Raw genomic sequence first — 24,741 nt, forward strand, 5'->3', positions numbered from 1 at the left:
TTGAATTTATACAAGCGAGAATCTACCTTACATGTGAAGCCGATCAAAGCGATACCCAATTTGGATTGGACTAGGCCCAAAGGAAGCACTAGCCAGCTTATTATTACTCTCCCAGAAATGTCAAGACATGAGGAAAGATATCTATGCCTCTATCACAGCCTTCGATCGAGTTAATCATACTGTCCTTCTGTCATAACTACAGAACAAACAAAACGGCAAGTTTATCAGAAATCTATATTGTAACCAAGAAGTAACGATGAGATATGGACAAACGACATCAGAACCGGTATGTAGAAAAGGACGTACGATAAAGTTGTGTTTTGTCGCGAATACTGTTCAATATGTACTCTGAGAATTTATTTAACCAAGCAATAAGCGATGACGAGGAAGGAATAAAAATTAACGGAAGAACATACGTTATGCAGACGACACGGTTATCATTGCAGACAATCCAGAAACCCTTCAACGCCTAACCAACAAAGTTGTAGAAGTGTTAGATCAACTAGATATAAAAATTAATGTAACAAAAATAAAAGTAATGGTCATAACGTGACTTCCAAACCCACAACTGAACATAAACATCTATGATACCGCAAAAGAGAAAGTTGAAAAATGCATCTGCATAACGACAAAGGAGGAGCCTGACGTCGAAGTAAATTAACGTATTGAACAAGCTACAGCCATATTCCTAAAGGTGAAAAACCTATTATGTAACGCAACCTTGAACTTAAATTTAAGATACCGTTTTGTAAAGGAGTACGTGCATTCAATTCTCTTGTATGGAGCAGAAACATGGACATTAAAAGAGGATACCATGAATAGACTCGAGGCTTCTGATAGACCTGGTCGCAGACAACATTCATGGTTAAAAAACATACGCGATTGGACTAGTATGAACAGGATCGACATTGTCGAAAATTTCATTAAATGGAGATGGAACCTGAAGAAGAAGAAGATAATGCTTCTGATATGGTAGCAAAATTTTTCAGCCCACAAAGATCAACAAAAGTATCTGGTAGTCGTGGACAAAGTATAGTATTCGAATAACCTATTATAAGTTATATTGTGGCAGTAAACTTCATCTCGTGAATAATAGCCCACATTACACACTCGTGAATAATATTTTCAGAGCTGTTTATCACGATTTGAAAATGTTGCCGCTGCTGAAAGCAGAGGAAACTTACCACACAGATTTGAAACGAGAAGAAAGTGCCAGCAATTTTATTCTTATTTCCAATGTAGATTTCCTTGTAGAAACAATTTTATAAAAAATTATGTTTAATACACGTGTTGAAAATCTTATTTTGCATAAGGAACTTTTATCACAAAATAGACGTTAAATAAACAAATATGAACATTTTTTAAACGATATTCCATCTAACATGCACCGAACAACAGAAAAACAAATTTTTGGTGTAAATATTGACTCGATTGGTCTTTGAAAATAGTTTAAATTTCAGATGCTGTTTACAACAAAGTTGTGAAAGTATTTTATGAACATATAGGTATAGAACTGGAAAGTTTCCAATAATAAGGTGAGAAACTCGCTATTGAGTAAATAAATAATAAAATAATAAATTGAGGGTAAAATTCAGTGTAATGTTCACAATGAGGAGCAGGTCAAAATTCCTAGTGTTTCCAAAATGACTAAATAACAATCTACTACTAAATTAGGAATGGTTTGGAAACCTATAGAAACGCTCAGGTTCTAATACAAAATTAACCATTTAACTACGTGGAAAGGAAAAATAATATCAAGGAAGTTATGGGAGATATTATTTCAATTTATACCAATTACAGCTTTTAAAGATAACATGTTTACTTAGCCTATTAATTTTTTTGTGTTACTTATTTTTTTTGCGTGACTTATCGTTTTCTGGACAAGTTTGTCCTTGCGGCTAGAATTTGTTTTTGTCTAAATGAATTTTCAAGTTAAAAAATTTAGTCATGTCTATTTTGGAATAACGTGATCAAGATTTATAAAGAAACAGTTGTATCATAACAAAAGAAAGTTCACATCTTTCGAGGAGATTTATATTACGTTTTGGTATTTGATTAGTCATTTCTAGATTCGATGAGTTATGAGTTCTAGTTTGTAGATATGTATAGTAGAGCTGATTTATCATTTTTTTTGATAGGTTGGATTGGCTGTTAGATTTTGTTTCTCTCTAAATGAATATTTATGTTCAAGAGAATTTATTATTGGAAAAACTAGATCAGGATATTATGAAGAAATAGTTGTATCAGATCGAGGCACCGAAACTCACTATTGATAAAGTTGATTTATTTTATTCATATCTTTGTATCCCCCGATTAACACTAGTTATTCATTACTTATTATATTATTAACGATGGTTATTTATGATTGATGGTAATGAGATACAGTTTGATATGTGTAAAATATATATATATATATATATATATATATATATATATATAAAATTGAAACATCATATAATCTGTGGACAAAGAGAAGATAGGAGATTATGTATTTATGTATTTTCGACTGATTGTAAAAGAATAGTATACACGAGTAGAAGCTTGAGAGCGCGCGGTTAAAAAATCTCAAACTTTCTACTCTAGCAGTATAAAATAATATTTTTTCTAGAATAGATTCTGTAGATCGGTTGATGATATTTATTGACTTTTGTGAAATATAGTTTCTAAACTACTTATGTTTCGTTTTGTTGAAGAATTTCACACCATTTGTCGCGGGTTTGAAGATAAGTTGTAAGGTAGTCCATCATCTTTATAAGTCTTTATAAGACACCACAACTTCATCTGCAAAATTGGTTATTGTATCAAAATTCATTACAAACATTTGATTCCTCTATTTGTGTCCCTAATAAGGATCGATCCTTTGAACATAGGATTGTGGTCTTGGTACTAATTAATGATATTTTAGAGGATGAAAATTCAAATCATGTCGATGCTTATGATAAAGTGAACGAAAGGATAAACTTAAAACTGAAAACAACAAACTAGGTGATAACATATCCAAAGATCCTTAAAAAAACGTTTAAATGTGCAAAGAACTAGAAAATTAGAAAAGTTATTTAAAAATCTTTTCCAATGTAGAATAGAATATACGTATTTCAAGGAAAAAATTGTATTTGAGAAACTAGCTAAATATCTATATTTGGAGCTCTCTATGATGGGCAGACATGGGGCGAATAAATTCCTGCTTCTCTATCAACAATATATTTGTCTTTTCCATCACAGTTTTCTCCATACAAGACTGGCTACAGTACAGAAAAATATGAAGTTTATTAACAAGTTTCTCTTTCTAGAATTTAAGTATATTGAATATAAAAAAAGCTTATTCTGATTTCATTCAATTAGGTTAAAAGTTATAGAATGGATTTTTTGGAATTGGATTTCCACAAGTTCGACTGCTTTAAAATCAAAACCATTAAAATGCCATTATCTCGTACATGTCCCGTACCGTTCGATTTACTATTTTCTATACCATTGTCACCAATTTAATAGGTATTGAAGGGCATAGAAGCAAGTTGTGACGTCAACAGACTTACGAGAGAATGATACTGTTTTCCGACTCAATTAAAGCATCTTAAGAGCCTTTTCAAGTTTATTGTGGAAAGGAGGTATTAGGTTTCGCTAGAAACCCTACTTAGAAGGATAGAATTTACTCGAAGTAAATTATTTTCAACAGAACATAATGTGTCAAATTGATAAGGGATGAATTGAAATGGAGTTACTTGATCGAATTAGAAATACAGCGTTATCCGTCTTCTATCTATTTGGTCAATTGTTTTGAATCAAAACAGCCATAGAATAGCTATGGCCAAAATTTTTACACCATTTTTCATTATTTATCTATCAAGTTTATTGTAGGAGAATATAGAAAAATGAATTGTGGAGCAGAACCCTGCGGTTTTTAGTTATTAATATATCAATTAACATCCAGGATATTACACAATTAACACTTCTATTCCATTTGAGATAGATCTGATAGTAAATATAAAGTATATTACTGTCTGTTGCGAATAATAGGTTTTAACACTAGGTTTTTGGCCAGTTTATTAATGTGAGGCTAAAGCGTTTTATTATACTTCTAATTGGTCTCTTCAATCCATCTAACCAAGAACACATATAAAACCATTCCAATTATGTTATTGAATACAAGCCATGTAGTATTTGTTATCATCGTATGAACTTTCAACTGAAATCTCTAGCTAATATTAATGTTTCATTTGGACGCTGCACCCCACAGATGGATTCCATATGCTCAAGTCTTATGTACCAATCACTTATTCTCTATGAATAGTTGGGATTTTTCTCCAATAATCCAATAAAGCTATTTGATTTTCGTAGGATTGGAAATAAGAGAAAAAATTAGGTGAACGATTTTTTTTATTTTGTAAAGTAAACCGAAGTGTCAGACTTTCTCAAAAATCTGAATACATTGTGTAATATTCCGGAGCAGGACTTCTTATTGTCAAGATCTTGAATGATTTTATATGTTATTCTATATATTTATTCAAGGGGGAATAATTTTGTTTTTGATAACAATTGGTACTATCTGGTTTTTAATAGCTTTTCTACATGAATTAATTCAACACTCACCATTCTAACTTAATTCATTATTAACTAAATACTATTCACTGATTTTTTTAAAGTTATAGGATTTGATTTTGAAAAACACCCCAAAAAATTTGAAAAAGTTGATGAAATCTATATTGGAATCAGTAGAACGATCAATATTATTCATTGTTTGAAGATGATTTTATGCAAATGTTGGTTTCGGCTCCTCTTTGGATAACCCATGCGCAAAGTCCAATTTTAGCGTACTTTCTCCAACATATCGAACAGTATTTCAAGAATAAATACTTCAATATTGGCTTCCAGTGCATCAATCCTTGCTAGTTTATCCTTGTACACATTAGCCTCAACATGGCTCCATAAGAAATAGTCCAAAGGCGTTAAATCACACGATCTAGGCGGCCAATTGACGGGCCCCAAACGTAAGATGAACTATTCACCGAAGGCAGCTCTCAATTTGGCCATTGTTTCGCGAGCCGTGTGGCATGTGGCGCCGTTTTGTTGAAACCACATTTCAGGCATGTCCAATTCTTTCATTTTGGGTAAAAAAATCGACAATCATCACACGGTAGCGCTCGCCTTCACAGTAACGTTCCGGCTATCGTCACTTTTGAAGACGTACGGCCCGATGATGACATCGGCTCATAATCCACACCAAACAGTGACTTTCTCGGCATGCATTGGTAGCTCTTGCAATGCTTCTGACTGGTCTTCACTCTAAATGCGGCAATTGTGCTTGTCGTATCCATTCAACAAGAAATGAGCTTCGTCGCTGAACACAATTTTTCGATAAAAAAGTGAGTCTCCTTACAACTTTGCCAACGCCCATTCACCAAATGTTAAACGTTGTGGGAGATCGTATGGCTTCAATTCTTGCACCAGCCATATCTTATAAGGTTTTTCACCCAAATCCTTTGGCCGCAATATTTTCTTCGGTACTCACTGTACGTTTGCGTGTTAGTGGTTTAATGTCCAATAGTGTAAAATAGATTGGAAATTTAGTTACAAGCTTCCAAAAAGTTCTCACAGTAGGCCGACCAAAACTGCCCTTAAATTGGAAAAAGTGCGCGATGCATGAATTTTGATAGTAAAATTCAATAATTTGCAAACGTTGTTCGTTCGTAGTTCGATTCATGATTAAATTATAGACCAAACTGAACAAGTTTAACAATGACACAAGACACGATTCACGCGTGATCTCTCAAAAACAGTGTTGCCAAAAAGATACCAGCAAAAAATCACTCGTTATGAATAGTCAAGAAAAATATGGGGGTTAATAAATATGTCCTGAACCCACCAGAGCTGTTATAAATTGATAGCCGTGTCAATTTCTCAAATACTCAAAAATATATTACATAAATAATTATCTATCTATCTTTCTTTATAATGAGCTTCATCTTTGTTTATATTCATTCTTTAGGTTCCGCTGTTTTTCGACGTACTCAACCTCTGCGTCTGCCTATCTCATTTCTTCTCTTGCTCCGCTTCGTTCATATTCCAATGATTTTCAAATTATAATTATTATGTTCCACCTTTCCGTCCTTTGTTTGAAAATTTCAAACAGCACATTTCCATTAATGTTTTGCTACCCTTTATCTTAATCTTTAATTTTGTTTGTTTTTCATCCACTCGCTCATTTACCTATCTATTATTTTTATACTTAGAATCTGTCTTTCTCCTTGTTCAACATATGTGAGATCTAGATTGTAGGACTGGAAAAAATAATATTTTACACTAGTTTTGAGGTATCGAGGGTATCTTATATCATTTGCGATGTATTCTAAATAATAACCATTCCAATATATTTCTAGTAAAAAACTGATTAATGATGAAATTGGTATATTACATAATTTGTCATATTTAGCAGCATGGCAGGTAATTAGTAATAAGCCTCTTTACAAGGCTTCATATGACAGGTAATTTGTAAGAGGAAATGTTTATAATTTATCAATTAAAACTTCACCCAAATTTCACAATCGATAGCAGACTAACTTCGTTACTAGTTACTTATTACCGACTGTCTAACTTTTAAGCGACAAATTTAATAGAGTTGTGAGTGATATAAAGAGATTCTGCTGTTAAGTTTCGACATTGGATAGATTAAAATGTAGTGTAGGAATTATCACAGCTCCAATATTTCCCAATGGTAGTGAAGTATCGAGCTATTTAAATCATTTTAAATCCAGAATATTTTGATAGCGGAGCTCATATTCAAAAAATTGAGGTCAGTTGGAGACCTCTGAGAGCATTCTTTCGCGTTAGGTATGTACCTTCAGAAGATTGAGAGGACAGATTCATAGAATATACATGGCCACGAGATTGTCGTAAATCTGAACCAAAAATGGACCCATTCGTTTCATTAATAGAAGAAATCATAAAAGATTTTCAAATGTAAAAGTTATAGATATTTGATTGAAGAAAATTATTTTTGATTGCCGTCATCTCAGTCTCTAACACAACTTAACCTAACCTAACCTACCTAACTTATCCTAACCTCACCTAACCTAACCTAACCTATCCTAACCTAACATAACCTAACGTAACCTAACCTGACCTTACAAAAATTACGAAATTTTCTTTTTATATATTGATTTTTCGTGAAAATAAATCGACAGAAATCCTTCTACGCAAGCGTCGATCATCATGATTTTTCACACACAGATAGATATTGATGAGATCTATTGAACAAAGTTATCTATGGTTCGATATCTGAGATAATGGCCATTGCCGGCATTTCCGGAAGTAAATGTTTCCGCATAAAATAGATATGATAAATCGATTTCTCGTATTATCAATAGTCTATATATAAAGTTTCATGATGATCGTTGTGGGGTGGCTTATCATACTAGTGCCTGAATACCTTATCAAATGAATAAATTGTGAAAACTTGGAACAAATATTATATTAGTGAAGTAATATTAATAAATATGGAAGGTGTTTCACAAATTTCATTTCACACTGTACAAAAAAAGCCTCAATATTCGAAGTATGACCCAGCGTATTATGTGGTTTTAACCCAACGTTCAGCAAGCTTGTTGAGACCTTGGTAAATAGTAATGTGACGGTATAAGGTCCAGAACAATTGCTGGAGCTCTGTACCATCAAGAAATTCGTTTTTAATTTGCGTTTAGCAAAATGTGGTTTAACATTGTCTTACGGTAAACTAAACTTGTATATTAGTGTAATAAATCTCATAAGTTCGCATCAATTGTTTACTACAAGATATACTTCGGCATTGATAGTTCGACCATCTGATGAAAGAGATATGGAGTGAGAGAAAGAGAGAGGAATACTTTATTGTTAAAAAATCGTTCAACTTTTATAGACAAGACGTTGTAAATAACTCCAAAACCAATACACGCATGAAAAAATAAATACGGAAATAGAATAAGATCTAAATATGTAAAACTTTTTGATAAAAAACAATATTGGAATGTTCAGAATTGTATATCAGTCTTAGAAAGCAAGTCGTTTACAGCACTTTCCAGTAAATATGCGCTCAAATTCCTGCGAAATGCGGGAAAAGATGTTATAGATTTGATTTCAATTGGCAAACGAGTGTGCATTTTTTTGCATTGTACAGTATTGAGCCTTTATAAAATGTGAACGTGAAGGAGCTAGATAAGGATCGTGCTTCGCGTTCTTTAGTGGATAGTTGTGGAATGACCTAAAATGAGAAGAGGGCTTACGAATTAGGCAAATGGATTCAGATATGGATAAGGAAGGAAGAGTCAATATTGAATCTTTTAAGGTCCCGACAAAGAGTTCTGCTATAAATATCTAACAGCTTTCTGTTTGGTTCGAGGATTCACTCAAATTGAGACGCAAAACACGTACGCCAGAAGGGAACAGTATATCAGAGTTGCGACACAAAAAGGGCTCAATAAACTATTAAAAAGGTTGATAAATTTAACTAATCTTAGCAGAAACTAGGCGAGGCAACGAGCACTGATTCATCGACTTCAATGGAGAGGTCATTCAGTAACAAAGGCTGCAGCGTATTTTTATATGACAAACATTTAATTCTAGAAACGTTGAGACACGGAAAATAAGAATTGTATAACAATTTAAGGGTAATTAGGCCAACAGATATGGTGGTATGGAATTGCTCCAAGAGAAATTAGGATTGTTTGCAAATATCGATGAAGAACAGAAAAAACAAAATAGGACCTTGAAAGAAGACATCGTTGTATATCCAACCTCACAAGTGGACTTCTGTTGGTAATTCCATCGGCTACACAACAAAAGTTTCCACTCGAATCAACTGGTTTTGGTAACTTTCCTTTGTCTAATCTTTGGTTTTCCATAAATAGATAAATCTATTTTTTATCGCAAGTAACAATTTGTCTAATATAACACAATAAACAAGGAGACAATTATTAGAAGGAGATAGAAGAGCAATTTTGCTCTTCATAGAATTGGTGAATATCCTCTGCAAAATCTATGAAACATAACATCGAAAATCCTCAAACGTCGGATACCAAGAATATTATGAGAACGGAAAAATCAGATGGCTCAAGTATTTAGAGAGAAGTGTGGCAGATTCCAACAGTGGTAGAAAAAAAATTTTAACAAACTATAGCTTGCAAATACTATATAAACTCTTCAAAATATATCTCTTGAAGTAACTGAAGACTTGAAGTAGATGAAGAAGAGATGACGAACATCTATTATACTTGCTCCAATCCTATGTTGCAGTAAACCAAGTGAAAATTGGATTGTGAATGACACAACTTTCACAAATTTTCCAAAATAACTCCTCAAAGCTCTCATATTTTCCTAGATTTATAAATTTTAGAGAAACTAACGGGAAATACTAATGTACGAAATAAAGATGAACTTACAGCAAATTAATTTGGGATATGATATATTTGTAGCCAGTCTCAGAGGAGTTGGCAGTTCATTGGTTTCTGGGTTTAACCTCGAGATGATCAGATTATTAATAACTGTGGGTTTATCGATGTATATGGCTATTTTATCGGCTGAAGTGAGATATGGAAAAGCATGGTCAGCTCCAGGAATAAATGTATTGTGATTTAATTTTAATTTACATACTCTGTTCTAACTATATGAGAAATTTAGCAGTTACCGAAACATTCTATCTATTGATATTCAATTGTGAAAATATTGATTGCTTCCGTAATATCATAAAATAATTATCAATTTTCGGATAGTACTGTTGAGTTCTAGGTTGAATTCTGAGGGATGTAATAATAATATCTATGGCGATTCAGATAAACTTCTGAAACTTCTACAAAGTCCTAGAAGAACTGGTAAGGAATGACTGCAAGGTTCAGATCCCAGTCATTCGGATTGAAAGGGATGACAAGGCTAATTCAGTTGCCAGATTGGGAATAGCAAATCTATCAAGGGGATAATAACCCAAACATTGCTATTGCTATTTTTGTTATATCTCTCATCAACGTGAAAAAAACTTTCTGGAAATGGATATGAATATTGGGTATTCGACAAACTGAAACACATCTAGATGGAACTTCCTCTTTTCTCATTAATATCTCCAATTGAAAAGGTATGAGAATCGACTCTTTTACCGGATTACGGTTATCTAATCATACATTTCCATGGATGATTCAAAGTACCGCTGTGTCTTTGAAGGAGCAAGAAACTAGAAAAAGAAAACATTAGTTGAATCAATTTATTTCTTTTGTTCTCTGTTATGGTATTTCGAGAACTGATTTCTTGAAGAAGCTGAATATAGCTGAATAGCTTGTATAGAAGAGTGGTTTCCATACATTCAACTGAAGATCCTGGTACTGAATTTAACATTCACGTGAACCGGGAGTTACTTGAAATTGTTGCAGTATTTCCAGGAGATTATTTGTAAGAGCTAATTTTGATTTTCTATGATCTGAGTATTCTACCATCCTATATATTTTTCTTATCTCCAGAATTCTAAGCTCTCTTATGTCACACACATACATACATAAGAGTCACACATAGATGGGAAACGGAATAGGAGTCATCAACAGATATCAATGACGATCTGGGAAGTACTGGTGCATTGTCCACCTGAAAAGAGAAGAAGATTAGGAAACAATGAGTCTTATGAATTTGATGCCAATTATAATCAAACGGAGATTTGTAACGGAATTGAGTGGGTATTGTTCTATTTTGTTGGTTGAGGAAGTAACATCTGGTATAATAAATAAGAAAGTCAAAATGATACCTTATCTAAAACGTGAACCTAATTTAACAAACCATTAAGCTTTCTCCTCTAAGGAATTCAGATTCTACTGAAATTTCCAAAACAACCAAATACTTTTGTAAACATAAATGAAATTTGAAAAGTTTGGCGAGAAGTTATGCCACAAGATGTGAGCTTTTTCTCACGAGGTGATGAAGTTTGAATAAAAGTTTATATAAATAAAAAACATTGCATCGGATAAGACAATACCGTTTCATAAATCATTGAAAATTCATTTCAGACTTAAATTACTCTTAGAAATATTGTATACATAGCTTTCCAATTCTTTGTATTGTAAATTATTTGAAAACGAGAAGTTTCAAATTGAAAAATCACAAAATAATAATGTATCACTAATATTTTATTAATCACTGTAGATTTCTTGTTAATAGAGATGATTTAAAAGTTTGTATTAAATATTTTACATGCTATAAGTGGTTTGAAAATTTGAGTATCTGATAAAGAGTTTCAATTCTAAAAAGATCTTTTCTTGTACATCTGACCGCTATAGAAGCAATTACATATCCCTTTTTATCCCTCATATAATACCCTAAACCGTGTTTCTACCTTCATTCCAAGCTTAAGTTGAGAAATCTCTGTTCTTCATAGGTCAAGACGAGCTTTTTTCTTTTTTTTATCTACCCTGACATTTTTCTGAACATAAAAATAACGCACCATGTCAGTACATGGCACGTAACAGCGGCTAGAGATAAATGATGTAATTTTGGGGTTTCAACAATACTGAAATTGCTTAATCAGAATATTCTCACTAGAGACAAAACATCATTATGAATGAATTGAATAACTGATGAGTCTTGACAATTTTTACCCTAAATCATTTCAATAATTTAGTTCATTAGTTCATTATACGGTAAAAACTATCGTGGCCGAAAATATCAGAAGATAGACAGACTTACACCTTGAGAAGCTGCCATAATTGGGAAATAATCAGTATGGAGTAATCCTAAATATCTAACGTTTAAATAGTGAATTTCCATGGAGTGAATTTTAGTTTTTCATAATAACCACGGAAATATTCATCATCAAATTAATGAATGCTCTATACCAACTCAATAACTTCAAATAAATTCAAAGTTCTAACGTGGTTTGAACCATAAATGCCCTCATTTCATATTTTTTTTAATTAAACCTAAAGTAACCAACGACCAATTCAGTTCTAACTTAATCTAACAAAGTTTGGAATTTAAAACTGAGGTATATCCACAGCGTTTCTAGTGTTATATATGTTCTGATTTTTAACTAAAAATATTAAACTAACTCAAAGGACTTGATCCTCTTAAGTCTTCTTTCTAACCCAGTATTATCAAGGAGCTGGATAGCCTCGACGTTGATATTATGATCATGACTCTTGTCTAATTTCTTAATGGTATGGTCAACAGTGTCCATTTCCAGATCCCAGTGGAGGTCACTATTGCGAATATACCAAGGGGTATCTACAATGTTCCTCAGTACTATGTTTTGAAATCTTTGTAAGTAGGATACAATAAGTTCATACAGGCTCAAGTAGCAGCTCATATTTTTATTTTTATTTCAGTCCAAGTTCTTCTCTTTTCTTTTTAACATAAACTTTCCATCGAATTTGCGTCTAAGTTTGCTGAGATTGAGTGTGGAATCAGGTTATTATTTATTCTGACTGGAATTTGATCTATGCTTTTGTTAGTGAAGTTAATATGAATTGATTTAATCTGATTAAGTTCAATTTTCCATCTCTTCGTCCAGGCATAGATGTGGTGGATAACTTTTTGTAATTTGTTGGTTATTTCTTCATTGCTCTTTCCTATTGATAGAAAGGCATTGGAAAAACAGATAGTTGAAATTCGTTCTAATTTAGGTTGATATCCAAAAATCACTTGAAATTAACTTTGGTAATTATATGAATTATCAAAACACCTATAACTCGATTATCCAAATAGTGTCAGCGCTCTCCTTGGAATTGGAACAAAGAAGGGGAGAACAAAATAAAATAAAATATCGAAAAAATGAGAGCACTGAGTCCTATTACTTTTCTTCCGAGTGGAAGCAGCGACATACAGAATCATCCCCTACTTTCTAAATAGCAATCATAGGTACTCATCAACCTGGGTTCTAAATTATTCTAGATTAGAAATTAATGACAGTTTTAAAATTTTTATACAATATTCAATAAATCCATACACATTGATATGAGTTTATTATAAATTAGGAATTTCTAATGATTTTCAATATTTGCATTTAAGCAAAATAACACAGCGAAAACAAGTCAAAATTCACTATATTATCTAAAAATATTCCGGGTTTTGCATTGTGCAATTTTTTTAACGATATATTATTGTGTACTAAAAAATGAAAGATTTCCCATTCCTTGAAACTTATAACAATTTGTTGATTTTCAATATTACACCCACCCATGCGGAGTCAACGTTGAATTATAATGGATGATTATCATATATTACGCATTATTCCAGATAAAGAATTCCATTTAATCGAAGAAATCTAGAGTGAATTTATCTCTGACCTAAAAAATAATTTCCTATTTTGATTCGTTTCCTTAACCATTTCCAGGAATTCATTGAATATTTTATAAAATTGGAACCAACAAAAACATACGATGTTATTAATGTGGTTAAATATAATAGAAACGTATGTTTCCGGTGAATAAAATATATTACTATGCATAATTGAATAGAAGAAATAATTGTATTTGTTAGAATTACAACACAGTTTAAATAAACTCGGAATACTGAGCGATAATATATAATTCTGAACTCACAACTGAGTTGAAATTCCTGAAACACGCCTCGGATGGTGTAAATGTGTTTTTTTGATGTAGTATTTATATTTTCTAGAAATATTTTAAAGCCAAATTAGTTTTGTCAAACGATATGAAGACACTTTTTGTTATTGGTTTATTTAATGAAAGCTATCAGTGGATCCAAGTATGTTCATGATATTGGTAAGGATCATTCCTTCATCATTAAGCTGTTCAAGCCCTACGGATTATTAGTACTAATGCCATTTATCAATGAACATTTTTCCATTCTTGCTCTTCGTCTTCATAAAGTCCAGATTGAGATTCACTCTCTAATTTCATCTTCATAATCATTTTTTATATTTTCTTCCACTGTATTGTAATATTTGTACTTTTTTTTAACATTATTTAATATTATTTTTGTACTTCAGTTTATCACCTATGCTTTTATCACTAAAGCTTCTTAAGTAATTACAAGAGATGGTACTATCTCTTGTAATTACTGGTTCAAGATTTATTATCATTATTTTTCTCTTCAATAACTCATGATTATTTTCTCATTTCGTCTGTGTTCCATTCGTCTTTGTCCGCCTTTTCCAATCATCTCTTCTATATAAGTGACGTAAGTGATAATGTCAAATTTATGTTCCTTCTCAAAATGATTTGAAAAATTGATATTCTATCTATACAGGTAGGATGCGCACTGAATGCTACCACTACCGCCAGCCAGATAGCTCCTATAACGTGGGAGAAATAATATTTCTAGAAACTGACCTTCCTAAAAGTCTTGTTGCTAATTCCTATACCATTATATGTCATAGTAAGTGACGTTCTTGTTTTATACCAATGACTGCTTTCCTTAACTCCTCCCTCAATAATTGTGCTTCTATCACATCATCTCTTATTTTCCTCTGGCCTTCTTATTACTTATTTTCCTGCTTTAGAATTTTCTCATTATTTTTCTCCTTATTGCATTTGTTAGACCTCTACATATCGTGTAATTACTCCACAATGTTTTTCCATGATCAGTTGTTGTTCTATAGTATTCTTTCCATATTTTTATGTTTAATTGTTATCTCCGTACTTTCCATCATTCCTATTATCAGGTTATTATGTTGAGAAACTTTATTATCTATCAATATTATGTATATATATGGGCTTATTGCAGACCATTTAGGTTCATACCCTTGTAATTTCTCTCCAATTCTTTCGGTCCCTTGCTTTTTTTCTCCAGCTTTGGTTGTTTCTCTCTTAAAAGTTTTCTTCCATCGTTTCTCTCCATCGTCTTTTTGTCTTATTCTTCTCCTCTTGCTCTTTGGTACCTTCCAAGCAACTCCTTTTAGAAGTCTGTCTTCATCCATTCGTTTCAAGTGTCCTAGCCGTTGTAATCTTTTTGTATTTATAAACGCGCTGATTGGTGCCTTATTGAAAATTATGTGAATTTCATGGTTTGATCTTCTCTTCCATCGTAACTCTGTCTTCTTTCCTCCAAAAATTTTTCTTAATATTTTTCTCTCCCAGATATCCAATTTCTGTTTAGTTTTATTCGTTATTATCCAAGTTTCACAGGTGTATGTCAAGGTGGGTCTCAACATTGCCTTATAAATTCAAACTTTTGGATACCTCTTTCGATATTAATATCTTCTAAGACTGCCTGCACAGCTGTTACTTACTTATGCCCTTTCTGTTGACATTGGGTATTCTTATTAAATCTTCCAAAGATAGATCAAATAGTACCGTTGTAGTACCTCTTGTGCTTTGGAAGGTTCACTTTCCTTGTTATTGATTTGTATTGTTATATCAATATTATATATAAAAGTTATAAAAAACTTATCAAGGATTGATAAGTAGAAGTGTTTCAGCATAATAGTAATTATTACAAATTCTCTTATGATATCATTTGAACAACTTCGAAATAAATGTGAGGCTTGTTGCTCTGTTTACTCCTAAAGTTTTGAACTTTTTTTTAAACAAATTTTTTTTCACTCTTATTCACTTTTCACAGTATCAAACTAAACTTCTGGTTTATTCTCATAAAATCTTCCAAATTGAAGCCAAAACGAAAAAATCGTATGTTGCTTATTCATTACTTTCAGAAACTTCGGGTTAAATCGAAAAGATCAAATCCGATATATTCATCAGTTTTACCAACCGAGTGAGTTGATAAATTGCTTTAAAATTTATTGTCAAAGATTTAAACTGATTGGGAATGCGAATTTCCGCTACCTACCTAGGACAACGCAGCTATAAGCCTAATTAGTAGACTGGAAAACGATGGAAATTAACTTGTTTTGTGATATGTTAGGGCGTGTTCGCTACTCCAAATACCGACCCTTTTAGTCTTATCAATTTCACGCGAAACACGGTTGTCTACAAACATTTTGGTCCGCATACTGGAACTTCAACATTTTCAACATTCTCTTTGCCATCGTCACTCGTGGTATGAAAACAAAGGGGAATTATACGGGAAATATGATTAATTTTAAATTGAATTTTTAAGGGGGGAAACCACATTAGGATTACTTGAACGCGTGCTAAATGAAAAGTGTTAATTTTCAGTATAATTTGGCCCTACATTATTGATTATAAATAGTTTTGATGACATGAATTGCTGAATATTTATTCAACATTTTTCTAAAATGAGTGTCATCTTATAAGAAATCGCAATGCTAAATATTTAACAATACGAACGTTGAGTTTTCTCATAGTGGATATCTTAACGTTTTTCCATTATTAAGAATTATAATTAAGAATTAATTATAAAGAATATATATATATATATATATATATATATATATATATATAATATTTTCTACATGTCTAGAATTTTTAAAGAACTCATCGTTATGTCTATACTATATATTTAACGTAATCATATCTTCACTATATTTTAAAAAAGGAGATTGGTGATCATTCAATTTTACAAGTCTCTTAGCAACAACAGTAAGTAATCATCTTCAGCTATTTGGTTGTTGAGATCATTGTTTTATTTATCACTAGTTATCATTTCATTGTATGATTCACCTCATTCTTAACCCTTTCGCTGCTCTAACCGTATATAGTCGCAAAAAAAATTGATGCCCCATACGCTTTGAGCGAGTATATTCGCCTCTTATAGTTAGCTGCTCAACACGACTATTTTCGCTACGTATTATGTACGTTTTGAAAAACAAAGTTAATCATTCCTGCTACCAACTTTTTGAAATAACTGGGTGCTTCCTTGAGTAATGATCTGAATGAAGTTTGTGGAAGCCACGTTGTTAAGTATTTGATAGGCAGCATTCTCAATGAAATTGGTGTATTTGAGTCTGCTTATTAGTTTACAACAATAAAATATTGGGTCTTAGAATTGGAGCAAGCCGTACAAGCTCCACAGTTTTCACCGAAACGGTAACGACTCCTGAAATGATGAAGACAATTCACAAAGCGGTAAATTGTTGAATCTAAAGTTGTGAGATTGCAGCCATAGAAGGCGATTCGAAAATGCAATACATTGCAGTACGTTCGTGGTACATTCGTAAGCATACTTCTCCAGTTTCAGAAAGATTGGCTATCCACTTAGGTACGACGAGCACGACCTTTACATACTACGCTACGCTCAGAATTAGTTAACGGTTCAATATTTTACAATGCGAAAAAATGCACAATCACTTGCCGATTGAAATCAAATGGAAAAGATATTTCTAGCGTTACGCAACAAATTGAGGGAATATTTACTGGAAAGTGCCTTCTATAAACGACTGTAAACGATTTCTTTTCTAATAATAATATTCAATTCTATACATGGTGCATACTGGTTTAATTTTTGCAATGGATTTATACACGACTTATATACTAATTATTACCTATTACTTATTACTTATAATTTTCTTACTCATTGTGGTTTTCTTCTGTTTATTGAAATTTTATTTTATTTGTATCTTTATTTAGTTATTTTTATGTTTGTTTATTTGGTTTTTACAAGCTTTTGTCTATGAATTGTGAGAACTTTTGACAATAAAGCATTTCTCTCTCTCTCTCTATAATTAAGCTGTGTGCAAGACAGAGGGTTCATTTTCTTAAAACGGTGATGAGGTATCATATCAATTAACTGTATAATTCATAACCATGAAATATTGGTCCTCATACCCAAGGCAAGACAACAATCAAAGCAATGGACTAAACCGGCTTCAAAGCAAGTTCATTCTAACTGCAGGATGTCCATGTGGTAATTTGAACCCAGAACCATGACCTCTGCAATACTAATATGGCCGCTGGACAACAAAACAACGTATTTAAACTATTATGACCACGTGGTACTTTTTCAGCGTAACCGTTTTGTTGCTTTGCCATTTTGTGTATAGTATTTTTAAAAGATGTTGTCAATGATATTCTAAATCTATTTTCTAAACCTGCTATTCCAGATTTCAACGTAATTTTATTATTGTTCGCCTGTGAGAATGAATTACTATGCCTGCTCCAATAAACTTACAATAATTTCAAAAACTGCATAGATATTTATACCTGTATAATATTTAGTTTTGTTGTTATCATTTTCTGAAGCTTCTCTAGAAAGAGTGGTTTTTAATCATGTACGAGAAGACTGAGTAAAAGCATCAGATAAATCTGCATTTCTTGAATACATGAACATGGAAATTCTTTTGAAACATTTCCTATACTCGTGTTCGGTCTTTTAGTATCTTCCCGTGAAATCTGACCACTTAAATTCCGCCCAATAACAGTTGAGACTATGAACAGAAGTATACTTCATCAAGATTCTTTCCTAGTGACCTTCCACAAAGACAGAATATATTATTCTATATGAAGTATCTTACTTTTCTAGTTACAACTGCAATATAATTTTCCTACAATAATTATATTTTCCCTTTCTCGTATCTTTTTTGTTTTACAGAAGTGAAGGTCTCATGTATAGTTCATGTTTAAGCTGGGGACCCAAACAGATTTCAATGTATCTTCCAGATTTGTTGATTTCCTTTATAGAAGGAGCAGAGGCTGGACAGTTGTATCTAGCCCTCATATACTAAAGAAAATACTTTCCCTAGGTTGCTGTAAAGCACTTACCAGTGTACTAATAACATGCACGTCCTGAAATAAAGTGCTTGGAGCATACTCTTGTATATTTCTCTCTTTTTTCTGTTAAATCTATTTTTTATAGCATCTAGCTATTGTTTTTTTTAAGTTCCTCAGATAGCTGGCTAGGATGCTGTTTATTTCACGAGATGATAGCCGGAATTCGAAAAAAAAATTGACAGCATCCCTTACCGATCTAATTTCACACTTTCACACTTTCACACTTTCACACTTTATTCTGTTATTGCAATAGCCAAATTTAAGTTTGAATTACTACCTTTTGCACTTAAATTTACCAAATTTAACCCTTTCAGATTATTTTCTATTCCCAAAGATGGAAACATTAGACAAAGATGAAGCGTATATGGGTATTGATTTTATTGAAAATTATAGGAAAATATGTAGAAAGCTGAAAAGAGACCATGATGAGATATAAAATTGTTTTCAAAATTTTTGTTCTCATTTTTGTTGGGTACTTTACTTGTCGAAACTATTTTGACACGCTCCTGATTCGATTTGCGAAGTCGATATAACGTTCAGGATGTCATTCCATCCCGTGAGATTTTCGGAGAACTTGTAATCCTGGTCTCATAATTTAAACGACCGTCAACCTCGCACCCATTCTCAAATTGTTACTAGTTGAGAATTCCAATTACTTAACCTCAATTATGTTCATTAAAGAACAAAGACTATATACTCATGCCTTTCACTGTTCGCCTTCCTGAATAATATGCAAGGTAATAAAGGCCAACATATCTTTTTATGTCAGAATAATGAACAATATTATCAAAAATAAAAAAAAAATTCTTAAAGAGAATATATTGCCTCTATAGAATTTCTTTACAAATTTCATTGAAAAGAATTGGAAACGATCTCATAATAAAGGAAGAGAATTTAGCTTCTCTTAAGACTCATTTTATGGGAGACGGGGTAATCTTGAGAAAAGAAGCGAATAGTCCTGAGCGTTCTGATAAACTTTTTTTAATTTTAATCAATTGGTATACCTCAGGGTATATATTGAAACCGTTCCTTTAAAAGCTAAATAGATACTAAAAGAGTGAAATAATTCCCAGTATTTACTTAATGGAATAATATGCCAATGGATATATTATTTGAAAAATATTGAATTGAAATTTGAAAGAGTAGAAGAAGATATCAAAGAAGATATTCCACTATCAGTGCCTACTTAGTTATAAAAATAACGCTGCTATATAGCAGTAACTTTTGGACCATGAACAAAAAAAATAAAACTGAATAAACAAATCGGAGGAGTACAGAAACAAAACGATTGAAGGAGAAGAACGAATGCAGAGATCAAAGTACTGTCTGGTTATGATGAGAGAAAAACTGTTGGGTAGGCATCTGGCCAGAATGGACGAGGATCGTTGGTTGAGAAGACCCTTGTTCAGGGAAAAAGGAGAAGAGGACTTCTACGGAAAAAATGAATAAAAACGTGTAGAAGATTTAGAATGATTAGGAATAGAGAACTGACAGGACGTAGCCATGAATAAAAATATAGGAGGATAGCAGTAGAGTTATTCCAAGCCTTGTGCCTATAAAGTACTTAACATATATAAGTGTCTACTAATTTGATGAGAAAAATATAGATAATAGATTGTCTATTTAAGATGTTCATGCTCATCATCAAGATCTGACAACAATGTCTCATGATGATGAGATTAGTTATACCAAATAAACAGAGCAATTATTCAATAATTTAAGAATTTAAAATATCATCAGTGACATTGGAAGTGTTACAACCCGAAGAAATACATTTTCTGATTTTATGGCAACATCATGACCATATTAAGAAACGAGCAGTACAAATATTTTTTGTTTGGCGAATTCGTGTTCTTGTATCAAACCCCTCCAAAGACGTTAAAATTATCTGCATGTTCGTGATTTTGACGGAAGTTACCCATCGTGTTAAGAGAGACAGAAGGAGACTATTTGGTCAGTGTTCCATCGTGGGTGGCGCTCAGGCAACTAACCATATGAAATCATTTTGCTAGTGCGGGCAAAATTGCCGATCAATGGTTTGAAAACCGAAGTAATTTTATGATTAAGTGTATATCTTGAGCTATTGCAGTGATTGGTAGCACTATGATTCATTATGGTGTGAACTTGAAAACATTCTGGAGTGTAATGAAAGCAATCTGAGTTCAATGGAGCAAAGACCCAGGCCTCTATTTTTACAAATAAGGTCAGCACTGCAGCTCAAGATTTGGATGTGTCTGTATATAAAATATCACCATCACCGCAAATATGCTTGAGTCTGGAAACATATTGCTTCCTGGCATAACCACGTGGCCGATGTAGCCAAGGCATCTTGACAAAAACTTAGAAGAGATCAGTCCACTTAAAGGCTATCCAGAGTTAATCAGAAACTTAAACTGCTTAGAGCATAGAAGAAAAATCGCCACCCTGACCCTATTTTACTGATACTACCACGGCAAATGCTCTTCCGAGCTGTCCAGCATAATCCCACCTAAAGCAATTTTTGCAAGACCTACTCGATAGACAGAGGTGGCTCATGAACACCAAGTTCGCCTGTAGAACTCCCAGAACTTCAATTTAGCGGGACTCATTTCTTTGGAGAAGTACAAGTCTGTTGAATCAGCTACCAAGGCACGTCGTTTGTCCCGAGTACTGCAACCTACAGAAGTTCAAGACCTATATCCACAAGCATCTCCACATCTCCGTTATAAAACAAAAAATAACTATATATGCTTCATACGGTACTACTTAAGTTTCCTATTTACTCACAATTTTCTTGAAGGTAAAGTAGATTAAGTTTATCGTTCATTACTCCAGTTAGATTGATTTGAAATAGACCAGAATCACAGTAGAATCTTCGATTTGAGAAATGTTAAAATCGATGAGAAATGATATTTAGTATTATTTATCTAACGACTTGAAGTAGTTTCAAGTACTTCCTTTAAAGTTTTTGTGCAACTGAAATCGATTATATTATCATATACCACTAGAATGCATTTTTTGTGATATACGGCCAGAAGTTCATAGCAATAACTCGAGGTACACCCTCCATCAAAATGAAATATTAATTACGCTGCACTGCACTGCACTGAAGCCTTTGCAAACAGCGAGACTCGAAAATAATTCACGAGTTATGTGTATGTATAAGAACAGTGGGCATTAAATTTCCATGTTAGCCAAGAGAAGAAAAAGCTACTGTTTATTTTACAAAATTATTTGTTCTACTAAACAAGGGATATATCAATTTATCCATATCCATTAAGTGAGGTTGCTAAAATCAATTGAATGCACGTTAGCATTTTATTAGTATACTTACATTAGTTTGAAGAGTTGATATAGATTTTGTATCATCATACTTCTAGTATGCAATAAAAAATTTTAACAAAGTTACATCTAGAATAATTCGGACCACTTTAAAATTAAAACGCAAAAAGTTTAAATTTCTTAAATACTTTATTAGCCTTTATTTAATTATAAATAGGAATTGTTGTAAACACATTAAATTAGTTCTATCAATGAATCTAGTTCATTTACTAAATTTTGTTAATTCGACCGTTTAGATTAATTGAGTTCATTCAACATTATGTAAAATTAAAACTTTAGTTTTTCTTTGTGAACAAAATTTTTAAAAATAAGATTTCAAAAGTTAAATATATAATTGGGGCAGTAGTAATAGGATTCGTGCGGTTCTGTTAATTTACGCTCTACCGCTATAAAAACTCGACTTAGTATTTTAATACATAGTGCTAAAACCTACAATTCACGATGTACAGTTTCAACCTCTTTATTTTTTTTTTACTTTATCCTTATCTATCATAAGAGTAAGGAAGAGATAATTTATTAATATCGAATGTTTATGAACGAATTTATTGAATACATTTAAAATGGATACGGCAAGGCTAAAAAGCCTGAATTGGGAATTGTTAAAATTAAAGTTAGAAAATTGAAGCGATCTACAATGATGATGATATAAAAACATATGTTTTGGATTGTATACAGAAAAAATTCATCGGTAAAGCCGAGGTCATGGTAGGAAATAGGGTGAAATGAAACACCTGGCCTAAAATAGAAGAAGTGCTGAAGCAATATTTTGCAGATAGAGACGATTTAGATTGTATCTTACAGGAACTACGAGAACCAGACCATTTAAGAATGAAAATTTAATAGCGTTTGGAAGCAGATTACAATTATTGAAAAGTCAAACAATTTTAATATAACTGAAATAGAAAAAAAATCCAAATAAATCACTGTGAGAAAACCGCGTTGAACTCCTTCATTTCAGGATGTTCATGCACAATAAGAAATAACATGTATTTGAAAAAACGAGGTTCTTTAGAAGACGCAATGTTGACGAGCTTTAGAATTTCTAAGAACTTTATGATATTGTATAAATGCTAAAAACATAAAACCAATTCAAGAAATAAAAATCCACAAAGCCATACGTCAATTGGAATATTTTCAGTAATAATAAGTTGTATAGTTATTTTAATATTTTGATTAATTCGAAAATTCAAATTAAGATTTCTAAGAAATCAGAAGATTGAAGAAAAGAAGAAATCGAAATTGCAAAGGTTAGGACCTGAAAAATACATCCATTATTTTTCAATCTTAGGGATGGAGAAGTTACATCTAAAAAAATGCGGACTACTTCAAAAATTAAAACGCGAAAGGATCAATGTTTAATATATACTTTAATAGCACTTATTTTATTATGAATAGAAATTGTTGTGAATAACTTTTAATAAATTTAGTACGTTCAATCAATTTTGTTAAATCAACCGTTGAGATTAATTAAGTTCATTCAACATTTTGTAAAACTGTAACTTGTGTTTTTATTTTATTTATTTATTATGAATAAAATTTTTAAAAATAATTTTTCTTAGTGTACTTCTAAAAATAGATGAACTTTTGTTACTAAATAAATGGTAATTTCATGAAATGTGTTATCTAGAAATATTAAACCCTTTGTTGAACTTGAGCCCTTTTCTGGAATCTGCTACAGATAAATATAAAGAATAATAAATAAGAAGGTAGGTAACGTAGTAGAAATCCAGTTACTGGATCAATCTACAGGCAAAGATACTCCTGGGAAGCTATAACCAAAGATGATCTATTGAATATATCAATCTAAATTTAGTAATATTAACAGGAGTCTTTGCTGGGCAAAGCGACCTTAATGGACACCTGAGACGGTAAATTTAGCCGATAATGTAACACACAACATTTTTTCGAAAGTAAGATATTACAGAAATGGAAGATTGAGATGTTTGGAAATTGGAGTTAGAGAATAAATAGATAATACGTTTCTTTTTCTGTCATTATATTCCGAAGTTATATTTATGGAAACTCATTTTATTTCTTTAAATGCTTTTTCAAATTATTTTCATAAATACCATAAATGTAATAGAAGCGAGAGAGATTCGTTGGAAAAATTTTTTGTTAGAGAAGGGAAATCTGGTATAGGAGGAAGGTTTGTTGGAGTTGGCCCTGATATAGGATTTGCTCCTCTGCAGGGCTGGGTTGTGAAGGTTTTGTGGGGTTGTGTTTGTTATCCTGGCTAGAAAGGAGGAAAAGCTAGAACTATTGGCCGGAAGAGAACAGAAAGACAGCTCTAGCAAGCAAAAGCGATCCTTCTCGTTTGGGGAATTTTTATTTTGTTTTTTATTATTCCCAATCGTTGGCAATTTGGGTGGTTGGTTACTGGGAAACCGCAGAAAACCTGCAACACCGACGATGTATTAGAAGAAGATAAATAAACTTTGATGATTGATATGAATGTAAGATCTCGGAATATATCAATTTTTAATGTTATTTATTTTGATTCTGTTGTTACAGAGAATTGAAATCAGCATGTTCAAAGGCATTAGCTGGCATAAAATTCACACAAGAAATTGGCGTTGACAAAGTGGACAAATCATTAGTTGCAAACTTCGAAATTCTGAATTTAGTTCCCGATACTAGTATCTACACCAACAGATCTGAACCAGGTGAGTAGTTTATAAGTTTTATTAAAGAACGTAAGTTCATTTCAGGCCCTTTATATTTCCCATTCCGATTTAATATTTTTAGCAACTGAAAGAAAATATTTGTCAAAGTTTTTGAAGTTCTTAGTTGTGCTTCGCACCCATCCTATCACGTATCATTTCAAAAATCGAAT

At 32.2% G+C, this 24,741-nt stretch overlaps 1 protein-coding gene across 2 annotated transcripts in view; it reads left to right on the top strand.

Annotated features, from left to right (window-relative positions):
- Positions 1-24,741, top strand: part of LOC130900809 (uncharacterized) — a 146,682-nt gene that overhangs the window by 91,613 nt on the left and 30,328 nt on the right. For both annotated transcript variants that reach the window (XM_057811688.1, XM_057811689.1), the window contains exon 6: positions 24,420-24,571. In XM_057811688.1, coding sequence (XP_057667671.1) covers positions 24,420-24,571 — 152 coding nt within the window. The remainder of the gene's footprint in view (positions 1-24,419; positions 24,572-24,741) is intronic.

The sequence above is a fragment of the Diorhabda carinulata genome, chromosome X (assembly GCF_026250575.1).
Source record: "Diorhabda carinulata isolate Delta chromosome X, icDioCari1.1, whole genome shotgun sequence".
Classification (NCBI taxonomy): domain Eukaryota; kingdom Metazoa; phylum Arthropoda; class Insecta; order Coleoptera; family Chrysomelidae; genus Diorhabda; species Diorhabda carinulata.